We start from the raw sequence: 19,367 nt of genomic DNA on the forward strand, positions 1-19,367 counted from the left end.
GGGGACTCTAGGGCAGGGGTCACCGACCCCCACAGCCTGAGGAAAGCCCTAGGGCCTCTCCCAGCTACACAGACTGACCCGGCATCTGCCCCTCGCACCTCACGGCATGTGGGCAGCCGGGGCAGGGCCGGGGTCCTCGGGTCCTTGGGGCCGCCGCCCGCCGCCTGCTCTCACCTGACCAGCCTGGGGGACAGCGGCACTTGTACTCGGTGAGTGTGAGCAGGTCACAGGTGCCCCCGTTGCGGCAGGGGGTGGAGAGGCAGGCGTTGTCTCGGGGCGTCAGGCAGAGGGGCCCGGAGAAGCCCAGCCGGCAGGTGCAGGCATAGTCCACCAGGCCACCGCGGTCCACGGTGTGGCACGTCCCGGCGTTCTTGCAGGGGGCGCTGAGGCAGGGGTTGGGCGCCTGGCACCGCTGGCCCACGAAGGCCCCGCTGCAGCTGCGGCAGACACGCCAGAGCGGTTACTCCCACCTGCGCCCCGGCCAACCGCCCCATCACTCGGCGCTGGCGTCCGCCGGGGCCCCACCCCGGGCTGGGGGCTCCTCCGGGGGCCGCGGAATGTTCTGGGACCAGACAGAGGGGGTGTTCGCACAACAGCGCGAACGTGCCAAACACCACCGAAGGACACACTTCAAAGTGGTTAACTTTATATTCAATGAATTTCACCTCAATAAAAAAAAAATGATTATGTTAATTGGGGCAACAGGCTGGAGACCAGAACGCACAGCGAGGCCCAGCCTAAGTTTCAAAACGCTTGCACGCGTCTGTGCGAGCGCCTCGGCGAGCCCGTAGGAAGGGGCCCCATGGGCCGGGCCCAGCCATTCCCCGGAAAGGAGCACTCTGAGGCTCTTCTGTGTTGGGGGCTCGTCTGCTCCCCGCAAGCTCTCCTGTACCCAACGTGCCTTATTCCAGGAATAAGAGCTCACGGCTTTTCTGCTTTCAATACAGACGCGATCGTGAACATAGAGAAGGACCAGACGCAGCAGATTGTTTCCCGTTTCCTTTCTGATGTGCAATTCTTTCTCCTGGGGGTCTGGCCTGACGGGAAAACCACTGGGACACAGTTGGTGCCCCACTCCCCGCCCCCCACGCCCAGACATGGTTTCCCTCTTCGGGATCAAGTCCTCACAACGTCCAGGCTACATGAGCCGGGAGCAGACACACCCACTTCGCAGCAAAGAGAAATCGAGGTGCCAGGAAAAGCACCCTTCCCAAGCTCTCGGTGAGCCAGCCAGGGCTGGGGGGCGGGGGAAGGTCACCATGTTGGCCAGGTCTGTGCCCCAGAATGTGCTACTCAGGCTCCAACAGCTGGGAGGGGGGCGTCTCACGGGCTCTTTGCTGGGATGGGGCTCCGCGCATGCCACCCCCACCCCAGGACCCCCTTGGCCACCTGTTGGCTCAGCTCCTGCAGCTTGTACTGTAAGTTGCCCACTGAGGTCACATTGTGGCCTGGCACTGGAGGGAGCTCCATGAAGGCTCTGGGACCAGCAGGCATGGTTCTACCCAGGGCCCAAGCCTCCAGGCGTAGCTGCCCGTCCTCCGGCCCACACTGGCTGCAGAGGCAGCCTGGACGCCACACCCACAGCTCCTGGCAGAGGCGGGGGCTGGCGAGGAAGCTCAGGTCCCCCGATGAGGAGGGGGCTCTCCTGAGCATGGAAACATCCCACCTTCCAGAGCCCAGCCAAGAAGGGGCTGCCCCCTGGCCCTGGCACCTAAGCTATGGCCCCGGCCGTCCCACGGGGCACCCACCCCCAGCAGGTAGCAGCTTGCTGGTCCTCACCGCCTCCCCTCCTGCCTGCCCCAGGGGCTAGAACCAAACACGCACGGGTGGGGTGGCAGTCTGGGGGGCTGGGGTCTCAGGGTCTCCGCATTTCTCAGCAATGGGCTGCTCCCGGCTGTCCTCAAGGCCGGGATGCATCGGTCCCCCTGCAGGTTTCTATCTGTGACGGCAGCTTGGGGAGGGCAGACGAAGACGGCACAAAATGGCCACCCTGGCCCACCATCTGTTGTCAGAAGCCAACTGTCCCAAACCAACTGGCTTCAAGAAAACCAGTCATGGGGGGGTGGTAGGTAACTCAGGCCGGAGTCAGGCTCCAGGCTCCTGCCCGGCCTGCTGGGGAAGCAGGCCGCGGGGCCAGCAGCTCTGGCATGGGGGACTCCTGCACCCGCGCTCCAGCACTCCAGGGAGCCCGGAGTGGAGCAACGGGGGATGGGTGTGGGGGGACAGGCAGCACCTCCCCCAACCTATCAATGCCCTCCATTGTCAGGCAGGAGCTGGCCACCACTCCCGCCTGGAGAAAGGGCTCTTTTTTCTTTCCCAGCCACTGGCGGAGAGGGTGGAGAGGGCGGGTGGTGGGTGCTGGATAGAGGCCGCTTGGTCATCAAAGCAGGGTGGGGGCCTGCCGTGTCCTTACCGCCCCCTCTCTCTCTCTGAGCCCTGCTGGCTTGAGGGGAGGGAAGCCTTTGGGGTCCCAGAGGGGGTATCCCTGGGTGCCCCCTGCCACTAGACAGACCCTTAACTTGTCAGGATGTTGCGTGTCCCCAGATGGACCAGAAGGCTCTGCCTGGATGCCCAAACCCTCCAGCCATGGGACACTGTCCCTGTGAACAGCTCCCCTGCTCTCTGGCCACCCCCACTCCTGAGTGGGGACCCCCGTGGGAAGACCATGGGACAGCCCACCTGGAGGGATGGCCTCCTAGCCAATGAGGCTGGGTTATGCCGGGCCAGTGAGGGAAAATACGCCAATAAATCAGGCGTCGGTAACACGGACAAAGGCTGGCCAGGGAGCAGGTGCGCCTGTGGCCGAGGACGCGGGCGGCAGCTGCTCCCAGCCGGGCGCGGCGGGCCGCCAACCAGGGCGGGCGGGGCAGGAGCCTGGGAGGCTCCTCTGTGGGGGGAAAGCAGCAGCTGAGAAGGCCCATTGTCTTGCCTACTCCTGCCCAGGCCAGGCGGACAGCACCGTGAAGGCACGCTGCCCGGCTCGGGCTGGCCCCCAGGCGGGGCCTGGACACGGCTGCCATCCACCAGCAGCACCCCAGCTCTGGGACAGGCAGGGCCACAAGGGGAGGGGCGGCGCCTGGACATGGGACAGTAGAGGCCGATGCCTTGTGGGGCAGTGTGGGGTACGAGGTACAACCAGGGCTTGGCTGGGAGCCTGAGCCAAGAGGAAGCACCAGGCCAGGTACAGGGTCTGGGACTGGAGGCAGGTGAACCATCTTTGGGCCGCTCCCAGAGGCCACCCTTGCTCCACCGTGGGCCCCCCAGCTCCGGCCAGCCTCCAGCCCTGCCGCCTCTTTCTGCACCCGTGTAACCTCTCTCCCCATCTGGCCACGGCACCAGAGCTTCCCAGGGATGGACCCCTGCGGTCCCCTCTGCCCACGGCGCCCAGACCTCCCTGAGGGGGCTGGAGGGACCAGGAGGCCAGTCTGTCCTCAATGCCTGTCCTGGGGGGCTGGTGTAAGTGCCTGGTGGGGACAGGCAGCAGGCCTGGCGAAGGAAACGGCACCCAACACTGCCTTGAAAGTGAGAGGCTTCCTAGAGTGGGCCCGGGTCAGGGCCTCGAGGGACCTCCATGACACTTCCCGCCGACCGGCACACCCCTCCTGTCCAGGCAGGGCGGAGAGCCCAAGACAGCCGGGTGAGCCCCCTACAGACTGGACAGGGACGGTCCCATCCAGTGCACCGCACGACTCCCACACCGCAGGGCCCCTCCTGGAGGCCACCCGGCACCAGCCCGACCCCTGCGGCCCTCCAGCTGCCTGCCGCTGTTCATCAGGCCAGCCGGAGCAGGTGAGTGACAGGTGGGCTGGGGGCTGCAGGGGAAGGGCTGCGGAGGGGAGGGGCCGATAGGGGGCCAGGTTCCGGCAGACACACTGCCCCACGGAGGAGCGCCAAATGGCTGCTGGGCCTGTTGTCCCCAGCGCGGGAGCTTTGTTCCCACCTCAGTATTTCCACTGTGCTCGCTCCAGCCCTCCCCTGCCCTCCCCCGCCAGCGCTGCTCCATAGAAATGCGGCTCCAGAAAGCATCCATAGGCAGATGTTGCTGTGACCTTTCACCCGGGACTAATTCTAAATTGTGCTGTTTTCCTTTCTAAGCTAAGCAGCCATCTGCCACCCCTGGGGGACAGACAACAGCTCCCTCTGCCCCAAACTAGGAAGGAGAGAGGAAGCGAGGAGTGAGGAGGGCTGTATGCAGCTCTGCCCTCAAGGAGTTTGTGGTCCAGAGGGGGCACGGGCCCCTGTACCCTGGCCAGCTGGGGGGGGGGCAGTGATGTGGCCCCACAGGAGGAACCCAGATACCCCAGGAGAGGTGCTCCCTGCGGGCGCAGGTGAGATGTAGCTCCATCAGAGGGACTTTGCGGGGGGAGGACGGCACTCCAACCCACTCTGCCTAGGGCTCAGTTTCCCTTAAGTGCAGCAGAGTGGGAGGGGTCAAAGGACTGCACATGCTCAGAGGGCTCTCGTGCATGTGGCCCGGCGACCTGACCATTTGGGCAGAGGGAACTCACTCTCTCCAGCACTGAATTTGGTTTGTGTGCGATTCACCGCGTCCCTAGGAACGTAGTTACTGAACCAGCCAACCTACGTGTGTTTAAGGAAAGCTGTGGGACACAAGGACTACCCCTGCAGAGAGGGCACCCGCCCTGCCAGGACTGGCATGAGCCCCCAGTGCAGGGCTGGGGCAGACACTCCAAAGGTGGGCGGTGCCTGTGCCTCCTTTCCTGCATCCCCTGCATCCCGGGGCTCTTGCTGCAAAGAGCCACCTGGACGTAATTAGCATCCCCTCCTTAACCCACTCCTCCCACCCGGTGCAGAGCGACCCCAGGGGCAGCGGGAAGGCCTGCTCCTGGCCCAAGTTCCCGCCACCACCGCCAAGGCCAGTGCCTCCTGGCAGCGGAACGGTCACTCGGGAGCAGAACAAGGGGGTCATTCCCCACCAAACCCCTGCCCCCAACCTACCTGCTCCCAGGGGGGTCTGCGCAGGGCCTGGGGGTCCTGCCTGCTGCCCCAGACGCTCCCTACCCCCCACACGGCCCTGGCTCTACCTGCAGCAGACTGCCTGCCTAGAAGCCCCCCCCCATCGCCCCTGCCGCCCCTCCACGAGCCTTCTGCCCAGGAAGCGGTCTGGGGCCCTTGGGCCCCCCCGCGTACGGGCCAACCAAGTCAACCTCACCAATGTCCACTGGTGACAAGGGGCGGGGAGCACGGCGGGCTCCTGCCCCTCCCGGAGCCAAATCCTGTGGCGCTCGGCAAAGGCCCCTGAGGCCCACCGCCTTCCACCCAAACCACCGACACCAGACACAAAACTGGGGTCCCCCCCACCCCTGGGCAGCTGGGCCAGGAGTTTCTGAGACGCGTGGCCTGGGGAGAAGGGAACCACCCACGTCCCGGCCCACATAAATGAGGCCACCTGAGGTTCCTGGCCCCTTGCTACAAGGCAGACTGACGCCAGGACAGAAAGGCACCGGACCCAAGGTCCCCAGAGGTACAGCCATGAGTAGTGGGGTCAACGAGCCCAAGTCCTTCTCTGGTCAAGGCCTGGGGGGAGGCTTCCTAGGACCTCAGCTCCTCCCTCGGGCAGAAGCCAGTCCAAGACCCTGCCCCACCCCACTACCCCAGCAGGGCCACCCATCTTCCAGGAGGCAATGGCTAAGTGATGATGTGCTAACTGCAGGCTGGGTGGGAAGCTTGGTGACCTCTGCGGGTCTCCCTGAACTGTGTCCTACCTGGGGACCTGGTGTCCTTTCCCACTGGGAACAGCTGAGACAGCTCGGCTCTGGGGAGAGCATCCCCCCACTGGAGATGTGAGAACTGGGACAAGTGAGCACTGGCCCCTTGCCTTCACCCCCAAAGTCCCCAGACATAGAGCCATCACACGAAAAGTCCCCAGGTCCCTCCCAAAACTGCAGGAGTCTCGGGCGGACACACCTGTCTGCAGGATGAGCTGGGACCCCGCCAGCATGTCTGCTGTGCTCCAGGGGCACCTGAAGACGGCGCTCTGCAACCGCCCGGCCTTTGCCCCTTCCTGCTTTGGTTCCCTTCCCCACCTCGACAGGCACGGGGGAGGGGGTGCGACCTGCTCGGGTGTGGGGGCTCCTGCCTCCACTACTGCGTGCGGCCCAGAAGTGACCACAGCAGGGCCAGCAGGCACCTGGCTGAGCTGTGGCCTCCCTCCGGCCTCTGCAGCCACTGCGCCCCATGGGGGGGGGCCCTGCCCCTGGCTCCCAGGGCCTCAGGAGAGGGGCGGGGGGGGCAGCGAGGGCTGACACGGACAGACCCACACCCCCGGACCAGCATGACCATGGCGGTGGAGGCAAGCAGCCCAGGGCAGGTGGGGGCGTGGAGCCTGCCAGCAACCCAGGGCCCAGGCTTTCCGGCCCCAACAGCTGTGGACGGCACCACTGGCGCTTTGTCTTGAATCTTTTCCCCAAGTCACATCTTTGGATGATCTAAAATATGCTGGGAAGAGGAAATGCAGGAAAAGCACAGCTTCCTTCCCTGGCTCTGGGGGAAGCCCTTTGTGTGGGGGATGGACCTGTCCGCCTGGGAAGCCACCTTTCCCACCGCAGGGAAGACAATGCCCCCAACAGCTCATTGTCCCCGTGTCACTCGGGGCTGCCCCACCCTGGACGACGTGAGAAGTGGCCAGCGGTCTGAAGGGAGGGAAAGGCCAGCGTGGAGGTCAAGCAGCTTTCTGAGATGGCCCAGCAGCAGGGGGCAGAGGCAACCCAGGCCTACCCATGGGGTGGGGAGGGCCGCGGGTCGGCACAGCCAGCAAGAACAGGGTCCCCCAGGGTCACAAGAGAGCCCCGTGGCTGTAAGGCATGTGAGAAAATCTGCTGCCCACTCCCCACTCAGAGAATCCTCCCCCGTGTTCCCCAAAAGACGGAGCCCCAAACCAGAGACAAGGCTGGAACCTGTGTCCTCTGTGCTCTCCCGAAGGCCTGCTGCCCCCCCCCCAGCTGCGGGGGCTCTGCTCCCAAGCAGGGCGGCGCCTAGACCCGCACCCCCAATCGCTGAGATGCAATGAAGGAATCGACAGGCTCACGAGGCCACAGGGAGGGCTTAATCCAAAACTCGATTAATTAAGTCAGCAATTGCAGACCGAGCTCCCCGCCAAAGCCAGAAAGGATTCTGGCAACTTCCCGCCTCCGCTCCCAGGAGCAGATGCCATCTCAGGGGATGTGGGGAGACAAGGCTGCATAGTGACACCGCTGCCCCCTGGCTGACCAGGGTGGACACTCAGGGGCACTTTACCTCTTGTCCAGAGTCTGGGGAGGATATCCAGGACCCCCCTCCAGAATGATGAAACAGGGCCTGACTATACTTAGACTCACCAGCTTCCCTCTCTGGATTCCCACAAGGGCCCTGCAGATACACGCTGGGCCCATTCTACAGACGGGAAAACCAGGGCTCAGGCAGGTTACGCCCGCAGCACCACCTGGACTCAAATGTAGCTCTTCCCTCTCTTGCCAACGATGGTGGCCAGGAGACAGTCACCCAGGGCAGTCAGAGCAGGGCCACCCCCCGAGGCAGCTACGGGTCCAGCAGGAGCCCCACGGGTAGAGGAGGGAGGGTGTGTGTCCCCTGCACCCAGATGCCCTGCCCACGAGGCCTAGGTTTCTCACCTGACCACCTGACCCACCAGCCCCAGAGCACTGCAGCAGACAGCGCGTGCTTACCCCCCACAAGCTCGGCTGAAACACAAAACCCGGGGTGGGGGGTGGGGTTCTGGGTGAGAGGTCTGGGAATCAGGAAGCCTCCCAGCCAGCTGGCGGGTGGGACGTCTCTGGGCCCCGGCGCGGCTGCAGCCCTCGTCCAGCAGGAGGGCTGGTCACCCTCCTCCACAGGGCTGGGCGGCTTTCCTGTCCGTAGGCGCTGGCACGAGAGGGCCGGGGCTCACACCCAGCCGCCCCTGCTGCACTCCGCCGGGACACCCCCTGCCATGGGCCGCGGGGACCCTGCAGGGCCAGCTGTGGGCTGTCCAGCGTACGGTCAGCGGTGGTCCCAGAAGTCACCCCTATTCTGCACTGCTCACCAGCCCCTTTCTCTCTGGCCTCCGCTGCCCACTCACGCCCACTGAGCACCCCCGCTCCCACAGACCAGGCCCCCCGCTCCCCAGGCTTGCATACCTGGCTGTGTAGCCCTTGCTGTCACCCTGGGCCCCGCACGGCCTCCAAGGTGCCCTAGGACACAGCAAATGCCAGAAGAGAGAACCCAGGCCCAGGGTCGAGGAGCGGAGGATGGGGCCTGCACCGTCACCCTCAGAGGACACCCAGCTGTCCTGGGACAGCTGGCATGGGTCTCGGGCCCTCTGGAGGGCTTCCCACCCCCCCACCTCCTTTCCCGGCACGCAGGGAAAGTGGGCAGTTCTCAGGCTGGGCTTACCCTCTGCCCTAGCATGAGCTTGCCCAAACACTGGGGCAGAGGCGGTCTCTGGGGGAGCTTTCTGGACGAGACCTTGCAGCATGAGGAGAGGGCTCCGGTACAGGGTAAAACTCAGCCGACGTGTTCCATCGGGGGACTGACCCGTGTTAGAGCTGTGTGTGAACCCACAGGGACCCAAAGGGGACACTGACTTAGAATCACCCCAGACAGGTCGGCAAGGGCTATGCCTTCACCAGCCAGGAGCTCTGTGGGATGCCTGACCGGCTCAAGGCACCAGGTCCCCTCCTCCCTGAGGGAAAGGAGCTCAGAGAGGTGAGTGGGCAGCCCAAGGTCACACAGCCCAGGTGGCAGAAGGAAGCCCATTCCACAGCCTGTGCTGTTGAGGGAGCCGCCGCCCCGGCTCAGCGGGAACACTGTGCTAGAACAGGGGAAAGCCCCGCTCAGGGCAACCCGCGTGGACTGCAGCTCCTTCCAGAACCTCGAGCTGCCACCAGCCTCCGGCCTCAACATCCGGCTCTGTGCCCACCCCCACCGCCGGCCCAGACTCAGGTGTGCAGAACACAGGCGCTCTGCCAGACCCTGGGCCCGGACCCCGGGGGAGGGTGCCGCCACACTCGGAGCCCCAGCCACGTGGAGACGCTGGGGCACAACCTGGCCTCCCGGTCTGGCTCTCAAGCAGACAGGGCTGGGGCCGCCCTCACTCTGACCACGGGAGGGGAAGTGCGGGAGGGGAAGTGCGGAGGGGAAGCCCCGCCCCGTAGGCCACCCCGTGGGGAGCCGGACTGGCCAGGCCGACAGGTGGAGGAGCCCTCAGGTTGACCAGGAAGGCCGGAGGTAGTCCCTCACCCAGGCCCCCCCTGGAGGGAGGGGAGACAGAAGCCCCCAGGGGCGGACGGACGTGTGCGGCAGGACCCTCCCCACCACCCAGCCTGAACTCAGCATCGCTCTTACTGAAAAGCCGTCAGGGAAAAAACACACACTCAAAACTCTGGCTTCTTCCCCAAACCTCTCATTTCCAGTAACTGTGCAGTTTCCGCTCACCAACAACCGATACAGAGGAAATGGTGGGAGGCAGGTCCCCAGCCCCACGACGGGCCCTGCTGCGCAGGCCTGGAAAGACCTTTCCAGAGGCCGCCAGCTGCCGCTCTCCCTGCCTCCCCCCACCCCCCCACTCTGCAGCTCTGCAGCGGCTGCCCCTCTCATGCCCCCCGCCCCCCGCAGCCTGGCCGGGCTGGTGGGAGGCCTGCGCTGCTCCCTCCTGGCAGCTTCCTGCCCCGGCCACCAGGCTAGGCACAGGCGGGGGCAAACACCTTCCCGGGGCCTGGCGTACTGAGCAGGCTCCATAACCCAGGCCGGTCGTCCGAGGGTCAACAGCGGGTCTGGCCGGGCCCAAGGTTCCGGCCCCCCCACAGATGCCTGTGGCTCAGCTGTGACCCAGGCCAGGCCACGACCGTGGGGTTAAGGCAGGAGGTCGGCAGCCGAGAGACTGCCTAGGCCCAGAGGATCCCCAGCGAAGGGAGCAGCGAGGGCCCGAGGGCATCTTCCCATCCTCCTGCCGCAGAACACCGCAGGACCCCAAGAAGTCTCAGGGTGGGCGTCTCAGGCGTTCTGGGGTCACCTCTGAAACCCCAGCCTCCCGGGGCCCACTGCTGTCACGTCGGGATGGACATGACCATCCGCCTGGCTCCCCGAGGCCTTGGCCCCACCCGTGGGGAGCAGTTTGCTCAGCAAATCAACACTGTCAACAGAGTGACAAGGGGCCACTTACCCAGCTTACAGAGCCGCCAGCCCTCAGAGGGGACAGATCCTCTCACCCACTCACTCGAGTTTGGCCAGGATGGGTCCCAGCCTCAAACGGGCACCGAAGTTCCAACCGGCCGCTTCTCTGGCAAGCATCTCAGTGGCTCCCGCCCACATGCCCACCCATCCCTGAGCAGCCTGTGCGTGGGGAGCCAGGACAGCTGGCGAGTGTCCCGTGGTCGAGGGACCCCACCTTGGCAGGGGAGCTCTCGGGGTGAAGAGTCCAAAGCCACAGTTGGGCCAGTGCCGTGTGGGGCCTCCCAGACCGAGACCTGGCCGGGGGCCGGCAGCTGTGTCTGAGGGACGCTCAGGTTTGGGAATTGCAGGGGTGGGCATCAGAGGCTAGGCTCCCCAGTGCACGCCTCCCCCCCAGGCCCACTGGAAAACAGGACCCCAAGCACTTCTTCCTGGAAGCTGGGAGCCCCCGAGAGCTGCCTCCACTGCCCGGGGGAGGGAGGCCCCAGGTCTGACCTCCAGAGAAAGCCCCCAGGCCCCAGCTCAGGACAGCTCGAGACCCACCCGACAACAAATGGCTGTGGGGGCCGGAGGGGGCAGGCTGCCTGGTGGGAGAGGCCAGGCCTCCCAGAGGGGTCCTCGACCCACTCAAAGGAGCAGTTCTGCACCAGGGAGGAAGCAGGGAGAGCACAATGCTTAAGCGGACTAATTCACTCTAAAGCGCTAATGACCTGACATCCTGATCCCTGCGGATCCCTGCCCCTGAGCCTGGGGGACGGTGGGGAAGCTGTTTTGGGGGCCGCCTTTGCCAGAATGTGTCCATCCTAGGAGCAGTGGGTGCAGGGTCGGAAGGGACCACTCAATGGTGAAACGCCGCATGGGAGGGTTTCTGCCCCAGAATTCCACGGGTCTCAGAGATGCAGAGAAAGGGTGAGTCCAGCTGCTAACACTCTCAAGTCTGCCCGACCAGGAGGGACCACTCTGCTGCCCTGCGGGGGACACGGAGCCTCCCTTAGCCCAGAAGGCAACCTGGAGGGACCCCATCTGTGTCTGAGAGCGAGGGGCCAGGCCCCCAGCCCTCTCTGGTATTCTACAGGGCCACAAGTGTGGTCACTCTGAGCTGACCCCGACAGTCCAGGAAAGGAACAGCGGGTGATGAATGCATCTCTTCTCTCGGGGCCTGCTGTCTGTCCTGCGGTCTGGTCCCGCGACATCGCATCTCCTCTCCCACATGGTGGGGCCTGCGTCTGCCTCGCCCGCCCCCAGCACCTACTAAGTGCTCAGTAAAAGCCCTCCTCCTGCCGCATCCCCCCAATGCCAGGCACAGGGCCCCAGCTCCGCAGCCCTGCGAGCTCCTCTGGGCAGGCTGATGCATGGTAGCTCGTGAGAGCAGAGGCTGGAGCGAACACGGAGCCTGGCAGGCCGGGGCCACAGGCTTTCCTGGGCGACTCCCCTGGGGACATGCCAAGGCCCATGCCAGGGGGCACCGGGACTGCTGGCCAGCCACACGGGCCCAGAGATAAGTGCCAGTTCTCCCAGGAAGCCTTCCGGCGCCCACCACCCCCAACGCCCACCTCCTCTGGACTTTAGCCCCAGACTAAAGGATGCGGGTGCCCAGTGCTGGCCCATCCCTGAGGCCTCAGGGACACGGGGTCCAGGGCAGGTGGGCCCTACAGAGAGATGCCACGCAGGAACAGCCACGTTGTAGGACTCACATGAAACGTCCAGGACAGGCAAATCCAGAGACTGAAAGCAGATTAGGGCTGGCCAGGGCCAGGGGCTGGGAGGATGGGATGCCTATTTAGTGGGACCGGCCCAGAGGAGCTCGCAGGGCTGCAGAGCTGGGGCCCCCGTGCCTGGCGTTAGGGGGATGTGGCGGGAGGAGGGCTTTTACTGAGCACTTAGTAGGTGCTGGGGGCAGGCGAGGCAGACGCAGGCCCCGCTGTGTGGGAGAGGAAATGGGATGTCGCAGGACCGGACTGCGGGACAGACAGCAGGCCCCGAGAGAAGAGCGCTGGAGCCAGACAATGCTGGTGGCGGCACAGCCCAGCGGACGTATTAAATGCCCTGAATTGTACACTTCAAGTGGCTAAAACAGCAAAATTCATGATGCCTGTGACTGATCGCCAAGACACCCCCCCCGCCAATCTATCTGTCAGCCCATCTGCGTCCTGGGAGCAGGGTGGGGGGGCCTGGTCTTGAGGAGACGCCCCAGGGCCCGGGCTGCACTCCGCTGGTGCCCCTCCCCCACACCACCCAAGGATCACTGTGCCCTCCCCACCAGGAACTGCCCGGCCCAGTGGGCCAGCTGCTGAGAACACCCGAGCCTACAGCAGGGCCCAGACTCACAGAACCCACCCTTCTCACGGCCTGACCTGACTCCCGGGCACCCCCGCCCCCTCCCGGACATTTACAGGCCTGTCCCAGGGTCCTGCTGGGACGCTGCTGGAGGGGAACTCTCTCACGGACAGAGAGGGAAACTGAGCCCCAGGGAGGAGATGTGTGTCTGAAGGGGCACCGCCAAGCAGAGCCAAGCTGGCTCTATCATCTCCTAGACCATGCACAGCAGGGCATGGGGGGGCCCCGCACACCCCAGCAGAGCCAGTCAAGCCCCAGCCATCCTGGGAAAGTTCAGGACCATCAGACACGTCGGACCCACAGTCACGGTGCCCCAAAGGCAGCTGCCTGTCAAAGCCGCTGGGAAGTTGTAGATATGCCTGCACACGAGGGGGGAGCTGACGTAAGCCGCCTTCAGATCCCCACCCCCGGCCCAGCCTCCTCCCCTCCCAGCCTCAGTTTTTCCCACCTGTAAACTGGTTTAAAAAAAAAAAAAGACAAGCAGAGCTGGCCACCACCTGGAGGGGGTGTGAGCCAGCGAGAATGGCGTCCGCCAGGGTTTTCTGGGCCGGGTAAGAGCGGCTGTCTGTGTGCGCAGTTATTGCTGCTACGTTGTTGAGGAAAGCAATCTAGGTGCTCGATCAGCTCTGCAAAGCCACATCCTTTCACTATTTATAGACAAGACATGAAACAGGAAAGGTGCCCTCCCCACTCCGGGAGGTGCAACCCCTCGGCCCGGCACTGCCCGGGGGGCCCGCCTGCCAGGAGGCCTGGGCCACCCATCAAAGGCACGCTGAGCACGGAGAGGGCTGGCGCTGGCTCCCGTGGGGTCCCGTGGACCCCTCCCCTGCCGCCAGCTGCTGGGGTCCCAGCACCCACGCTGCGCCCCCCACCGTCCTGCTGAACTGTTGGCCCTGACCCACCCTCTTCCTGCTAAGGGCACAGTTTCCTTTCTCTTTTAAAAAAATATATATTTCTTTGCAGTGGGAAAAATGTGAGCTGCTGTTGAGAGGCAGGGCCTGGCCCCAGGAGGCGCCTTCCTTCAAACGAGGTGTGTTCCTTGATGTCTCCGCACAGAGCAGGGAAGCAGGGGAGCCCGTCTGGTTCACACGGGGTGTCTAACACGTGTGTCTCTAACCTGGTCCCGCGGCCCAGGTGCCGCGTCAACAGAGGAAGCCACACAGCAGCCTAAAGAGTCAGACTGTTCCTCCCCCAGCCTCGCCCAAGACTCCCAGGTGACTCAGTGGAAACAACCAAACCAGGTGACAGGAGACGAAGGAACGGTCCCTCTGAAGCTGAGGGCCGAGTCACTTCCCCCATCCGAGCCTCCGGAGCTCCTCTCATAAAGGGAAGTTGTCCTCCAGCCCCTGCTTCCTCGGAGAGTGGCCAGGGAGGGCTTGGGGCAGCACCGGCAAGACAGGGCAGCGGCTAGGAACACAGGCTCTGGAGACAGAGAGGCTGGGCCAGGTGCCACGCGGCACTGCGCGATCCTGATAGGTCGCTCCCTCCCCCGGCCCAACCCACACGGTGTCCCTGGTTTGCGTGTCCCTGGTTTACGAGGAGCCATGTCGCCGGGGGTCAGGCTGCCCCGCCCAGGGCGCTCACCTCTGCCTGACACGTCACACCCACATGTTGTTGCCGAGAAAGTCACCCCGTTACCCACACCCACGAGGGGCCGGGGCTGTGTCCACCTGAGCCTCCTGGCCGGTGCCCCGGGCAGAACCCAGCACAGCACGTGCTCAAAAGCATCTTTGGGAAAAAGCAAAGAGGCCTGGGGACCAGAGCCACCGGCGGTGACAAAAAACTCAGAATTGGTGAGCCCCTCCCCAGGTAGCACCTTCTGAGTTCTCTGAATTAACGCATCAGCCAACTAACCATTCGAGAATGAGGATCCTGAAACCAGCCCCGTCAGCTCAAAAGGAGAAGGCAGGGCGGGAACCGGACCTCAGTCGAGCCTGCAGCAGGAGGCTCTTACGCAAGCCTCGCGCCACGAAGAGATCAACCATGGGTCAGCCCTACGTTATAGACAGGGAGCCGTGGTTCTGGTGACCCGGGGACCTGGGGTCACAGAGCTAGTGGGTGGTGGAGCCAGGCCTCAAATACGGGATGGTCCCGACCTAAAGCCCACCACCCACCAGCCCGCCGGACTTCCCTCCCTGGCGCTCTGAGCGCGATGGCTCACCAGCTTCCGTGATCACCGGGGAGACCCCCCTGCGGAATGGACTTTCTCGATGGCAGGGGGAGTATCTCAGCAATCCTGGGGCCTCAGCTCCCCGCCCAGGCCGGGGCCGCCCCCATACGCCTTTCAGACTGAGAATGCAGCTCACCCAAATGGACAACAGTCCCCTCAGGCCCTCTCCTTCCTCCAAACCAAAGAAAAGAGAGGGAGCGCATGTGAGTACTCCCCATCTGCACTGACCGCCCTGGGCCCGCCTGCAGGGCACCCCGCACAGCAGCCGTCCAGACACGGTGCTCCGCCCACGGGCTCTGCAGCCACTGACCCACCATGCCTCAGCTGCTCCGCGACGTCCTGGGAAGGCTTTCACACCAGCAGAAACCTCTTTTTCCGACCTGACCCTGCAGCCACCTGACTAGCGGCCTCTCGGGGAGGTTCCTTCTCCTCGGGGTGGAAACACATGATTCACCAGGTACTAATGTGCCCGGCACTGGGACAACCCTGTTTCCCACGTCCTATCCATAGGGAAGCCAGCAAACCCACCCAGAAAGCCAAAGAACTTTCCAAGAGAGTCCAGGATGAATGCTACAGAGTTGCATACCCAGGTTGGCACCAGAGGCTTCCACCCTCATACCTCTGAGGAAAGCAGGTGCCTCCCCCACTCGGCCTCCCACACGAGCAGACTTTTTGGGGCTTCAAGGGAACAGAAGGTCCCAGCAGAAGGCATAGGCCCCAGGAGCAGAGCGAGCCAGGGCCCCTCACAGGAGTGGCCACAACATCCCCGAGCTGCACCCCGAGTCCAGACCCGTGCCTCTCCACAGCTGGGCCTGGCTGGCACCCTGTCCCTGCTCCCCAGTCTCCAACATGGTACGACCCAGAGGTAGGGTCTCTGTGGATGGTGCTTCCGTTCTGTCTTCCAAGTGGATCTGTGGGGTGTGCACAATGGGGTCTCTGTGGGCCGAGCTCGGCTGAGTGCCAGGCTGGACTAAGGCAGGCTTCCTGCCAAGGAGGAGGGGGCCCCAGGCCCCAGGGAGGAGACAAGGCCGGTGCCCAAGCCCTCATCAGTGGCCGGGCTTGGGCTGGCAGGGCTCTAGGACTGAGGGGTGGGAGAGCACGCCCCGCGATTGCTCTGTCCCCTTGAAGTGTCTCACCCCAATGCCAAGGAGGGGGCTGCAGCAGCCTGCACCCCGAGGCATCCCCCTGTGGCCCCGGCTCAGCCCAGGGAGGCCCCAGTGGCCCCTGGGCCAGCCTGTCCCCTGCTCCTTGGTGGCACTGATAAAAGACCGCTCCCACCTTCCCCAGCCCAGCGCCCCTCCTGCCTTCCCAAAGCCCTCTGCAGAAATGCAGACCCCCCCATGCCCCATGGGTGAGCGCAGAGCCAGAGCAAGCACAGGGCCGCGGGAAGGGAGTCGTGCATTCTGGGAAGCCACGCATAATTAATCACACGGCATTAATCCCCCTCCCGACAATAGCCGCTGCGCTTCCCCTGAATCCCAGCTGTCGGTCTCTGAATGAAAGGAAACAAGATTTAGGGCATCAAGCGTCGGTGAGGCTTCTGCGGGAGAAGAAAAAGGCCCCAAAAAAGCAAAAAAAAAAAAAAAAAAAAAAAGTAGCGTGCATTCATTAGCGTCTGACAAAGACACAACCCTCTTTGTCTATTAAACTGCTCACAGACCTGCTTAATTGGCTTGGTTTGGGGAGGGTGGGGGCAGTGGCAGGAGGGGCTGCTTGCCCACGGGCCAAGGGTTGTCAAGGGAAGGGGCCCTCGGCGGTGGGAATGCGGCACGCCGAGGAGGACCGAGGACCCAGGACCGGCTGGGGAGTCCCTGCTGCCTCTGTACCCCTGCCCCCCGAGGGAGGAGGGGCCCTTCCTCCAGCCACCAAGCACCTCCTCGTATTCCCATCAGACGAAGTCAGGCTGAAGGGCACCGGCGCAACAGAAGAACGTCTCTGAGGCCAGTGTGCAGGGCAGGCGGGCGCGGGAGCGTGACGGGATTCCCCGCCCGAGTCGGGGCAAGCCACGAGCGGGCACCCCCACAATACACACATTCCTGCCCCAGCTGGACCGGATGATGGGCCTGATGGGGGGTGGGGGGGCTGGAACTACAGATGCCAAGACAGAAACCAAGGTCCGGCAGGTACTCCTACCCACCCCCAACCTGGGAGATGAGTTCCCCAAGCACACCTGAGGTCAGAGAGGGGGAGTTGGGGAAGACAGAGAGCCCAGACCCATTTCTGGCTGAGAGGCCCTGCCTGGAAGAGGCACCCCCATTGGCAGGGTGGTGGGGGCCGGGTTTCTCTAAACGTCCACAGCCACCCCTGGTGGGTCACTTGTTTCTCAGGGACTTTAGGAAGAAATGGGGCACCGGGAATTCCCACCTAGCACCCCAGGAGTCCAAGGTGGCCCACAAAGTCGTGCTCGAACCTCCAGTGGCCAGACCAGCTCCACACGCAGCATAATTGCTGGTGATTAAGTAATTGCCAGACTTTGTCCAATAAAAGTAACACGTGACCGCACCCAGCCTTCTGGGCCATCTCCAGAAGACAATGGCCTAGTGTTCTGTCCCTGCTGGCCCCTGATGCAGGAGGCAGGGGCTCTGCTCCCGACCAAAGCAACAGGTCCCCACAGGGGCGCAGGGGTGCACACTCACATGCAGGCTTCGGTGCCGTTGGGGAACACTTCACACTTCCCGCCATTCAAGCAGCTGTCACTGGGCTGGGAACATCGCAGGCCTGGGCAGGGGCAAGACGGGAGATCAGCCTGGGTGGCAGGAGGGCCCTCAGCCCAGGGAAGGGCCCACACCAAGGGGCACAGCCACCCCGCTACCTAGAAGGCTGTGCCTCATCATGGGCTTGCTGGGGGCAGGGGACCTCAGGAACCCCCCCAAATGTGAACCCCAAGGGGCTGCAACACTCTGCCCAGAGTTCTGTAGTCAGAAATGGGGGGAAGGGCAACAGGTTGGCTGAATGGCAGGTGGGTAGAGTGGCCTGAAATGCCATCTGGACAACAATGGAGAAAATCTGGCAGGACCCTGGGCCACTCTCCCAAACTCTGCACCCCCAACCCCTCTGCAACGGGTCCTCACCAGGGAGCCCAATGGGGCTGGGGCCCCTATCCAGCCACCAAGATTGTCTTGCTGTTCAAACATGTTCTGTGAGGGGGCGGTGCTGAGGGGTGGGGTGGCCACACTTGCCCACCGCCCCCCCCAGCTCGTGGGAAAAGGCGACAGCTGCAAGGCTCGACGCCCCGCCCGCCAACAAAGCGCCAGCCTCGGAATCAGAGCAGCCCATTGTCACCAGGGCCGCCTCCTGGGGCACTGGGGCTGCACCTCGGGGACCTGGCCCCGCCTCCAGGACACCCAATACCTGCTCCCGCGGGTTAGGCAGGCGGGCATCTTCAGCTGCACCCAGGGGAGGGGGAGGAAGATACCCCGTTTGGAAGGAATTCGACCCCATTCCCGAGAAGGGATTAATCCAGTCACTCCCTCCCCATCTCACCAGACCTGTGTAAATTAAGCCCCTCACGGGGGCGGGGACCTGGTGTGACTTGGAACCCCACCTTCTGGAAGTGGGGAGCTAATTCTCCCCTCCAACTTTTAGGGGAAGAGAGGAATTAATCACCACTGGATTCCTCGATGTAAAGTGGAGAGAGATAAGCCTTCCTTCTCCACGTCCCTCTTCACCCTTGCAAGGTTTCCAAACTTGAACTCGGCAAAGTGAAAGTCCCGCCAGTCAGAGCTGGGTATTCGCACACCCGCACCACCCCCGTCCCCCGGCCAAACTGTCTGCGAGCCGGGATCGGGGCAGCGAGCAGGCGTGGGAAGGAGACCCTCTCGGTCCGCGCCCCTCGCCCGGCCCTCCGCCAACTCTCCTGAATGGGGAGAAGGCCGGTCCGCCCCACTGCCCACCACGCCCGGCAGCCCGGCCGCGCCGCACAGCTCTGTAAAGGCAACGCGACACCCCGGACCCTACACTCCGTGCCCCAACATCCGCCCCCAGCGCGGGCCTGAGGCGAGGAAAAAGATAAATGGCCCCCAAAGCAACAGGAAACCAAAACCGACTCGATTCAAATCGAAAAGTAGTAGGCAGCTCGCCCGCCTGCCCCGGCGGCAAGCCCCACGCGTGGCTGACGGAGGACGAGCCCAGGGCTGGGCCTCCGGGGGCCTCGGGGGCCCCTAGCGCCCCATGCCCGGCTTCAAACCCGGCTACAGGCGCGGGCGGCGCGAGTCCATCCCGGTCGGGAAGGCGGCGCGGGGGAGGGTCGGTCCCTCTCCCCGGGCCCCGGATCGCCCGCTCCCAACCTCCGGGGCGCGCGCTCAGGGCGCCGCCAAAGTTTCCGAAGGGCGCGGAAAGTTGTGGGCTCGCGGGCGGGCGCCTACCTCGTGCGGCGAGCGCGGGCAGCAGCGCCAGGCAGAGCAGGGGCGCCAGGAGCGGCGGCATGCCTGCCCGCCGGCTGCCCGCTGCGCCCGGTGGCGGCCTCCTGCGCCGGGACCCCGGGGGCTCCGGCGCACAAGCGCGCGCCGGACGGTCCCACAAGCGGTGGAGGCGGCCCGCGGCTGCTCTCTGCTTCTTGGTGGGCGGACGGCGCTGGGCCCTCGCGGCCTCCGAGCCCGGCTCAGGCCCCAGCTCGTTCCTCCGCTGCGCTCGCGCCTGCACCCGCGCCCCGCGCCCCTGCGCTCCCTCCCGCGGCCGAGGCACTAGTGAGGCGCAG

At 64.5% G+C, this 19,367-nt stretch overlaps 1 protein-coding gene across 3 annotated transcripts in view; it reads right to left on the minus strand.

Annotated features, from left to right (window-relative positions):
• Nucleotides 1-19,361, minus strand: part of NOTCH1 (notch receptor 1) — a 46,087-nt gene extending 26,726 nt beyond the window's left edge. For all 3 annotated transcript variants that reach the window (XM_034664844.1, XM_034664843.1, XM_034664842.1), the window contains exons 1-3: nt 19,036-19,361; nt 17,308-17,389; nt 175-437 (exon numbers count right to left, since the gene is read on the minus strand). In XM_034664844.1, coding sequence (XP_034520735.1) covers nt 175-437; nt 17,308-17,389; nt 19,036-19,096 — 406 coding nt within the window. In that variant the 5' untranslated portion in view covers nt 19,097-19,361. The remainder of the gene's footprint in view (nt 1-174; nt 438-17,307; nt 17,390-19,035) is intronic.
• Nucleotides 19,362-19,367: the final 6 nt, after the last annotated feature.

Source organism: Ailuropoda melanoleuca, chromosome 7 (genome assembly GCF_002007445.2).
Source record: "Ailuropoda melanoleuca isolate Jingjing chromosome 7, ASM200744v2, whole genome shotgun sequence".
In the NCBI taxonomy this organism is placed as follows: Eukaryota; Metazoa; Chordata; class Mammalia; order Carnivora; family Ursidae; genus Ailuropoda; species Ailuropoda melanoleuca.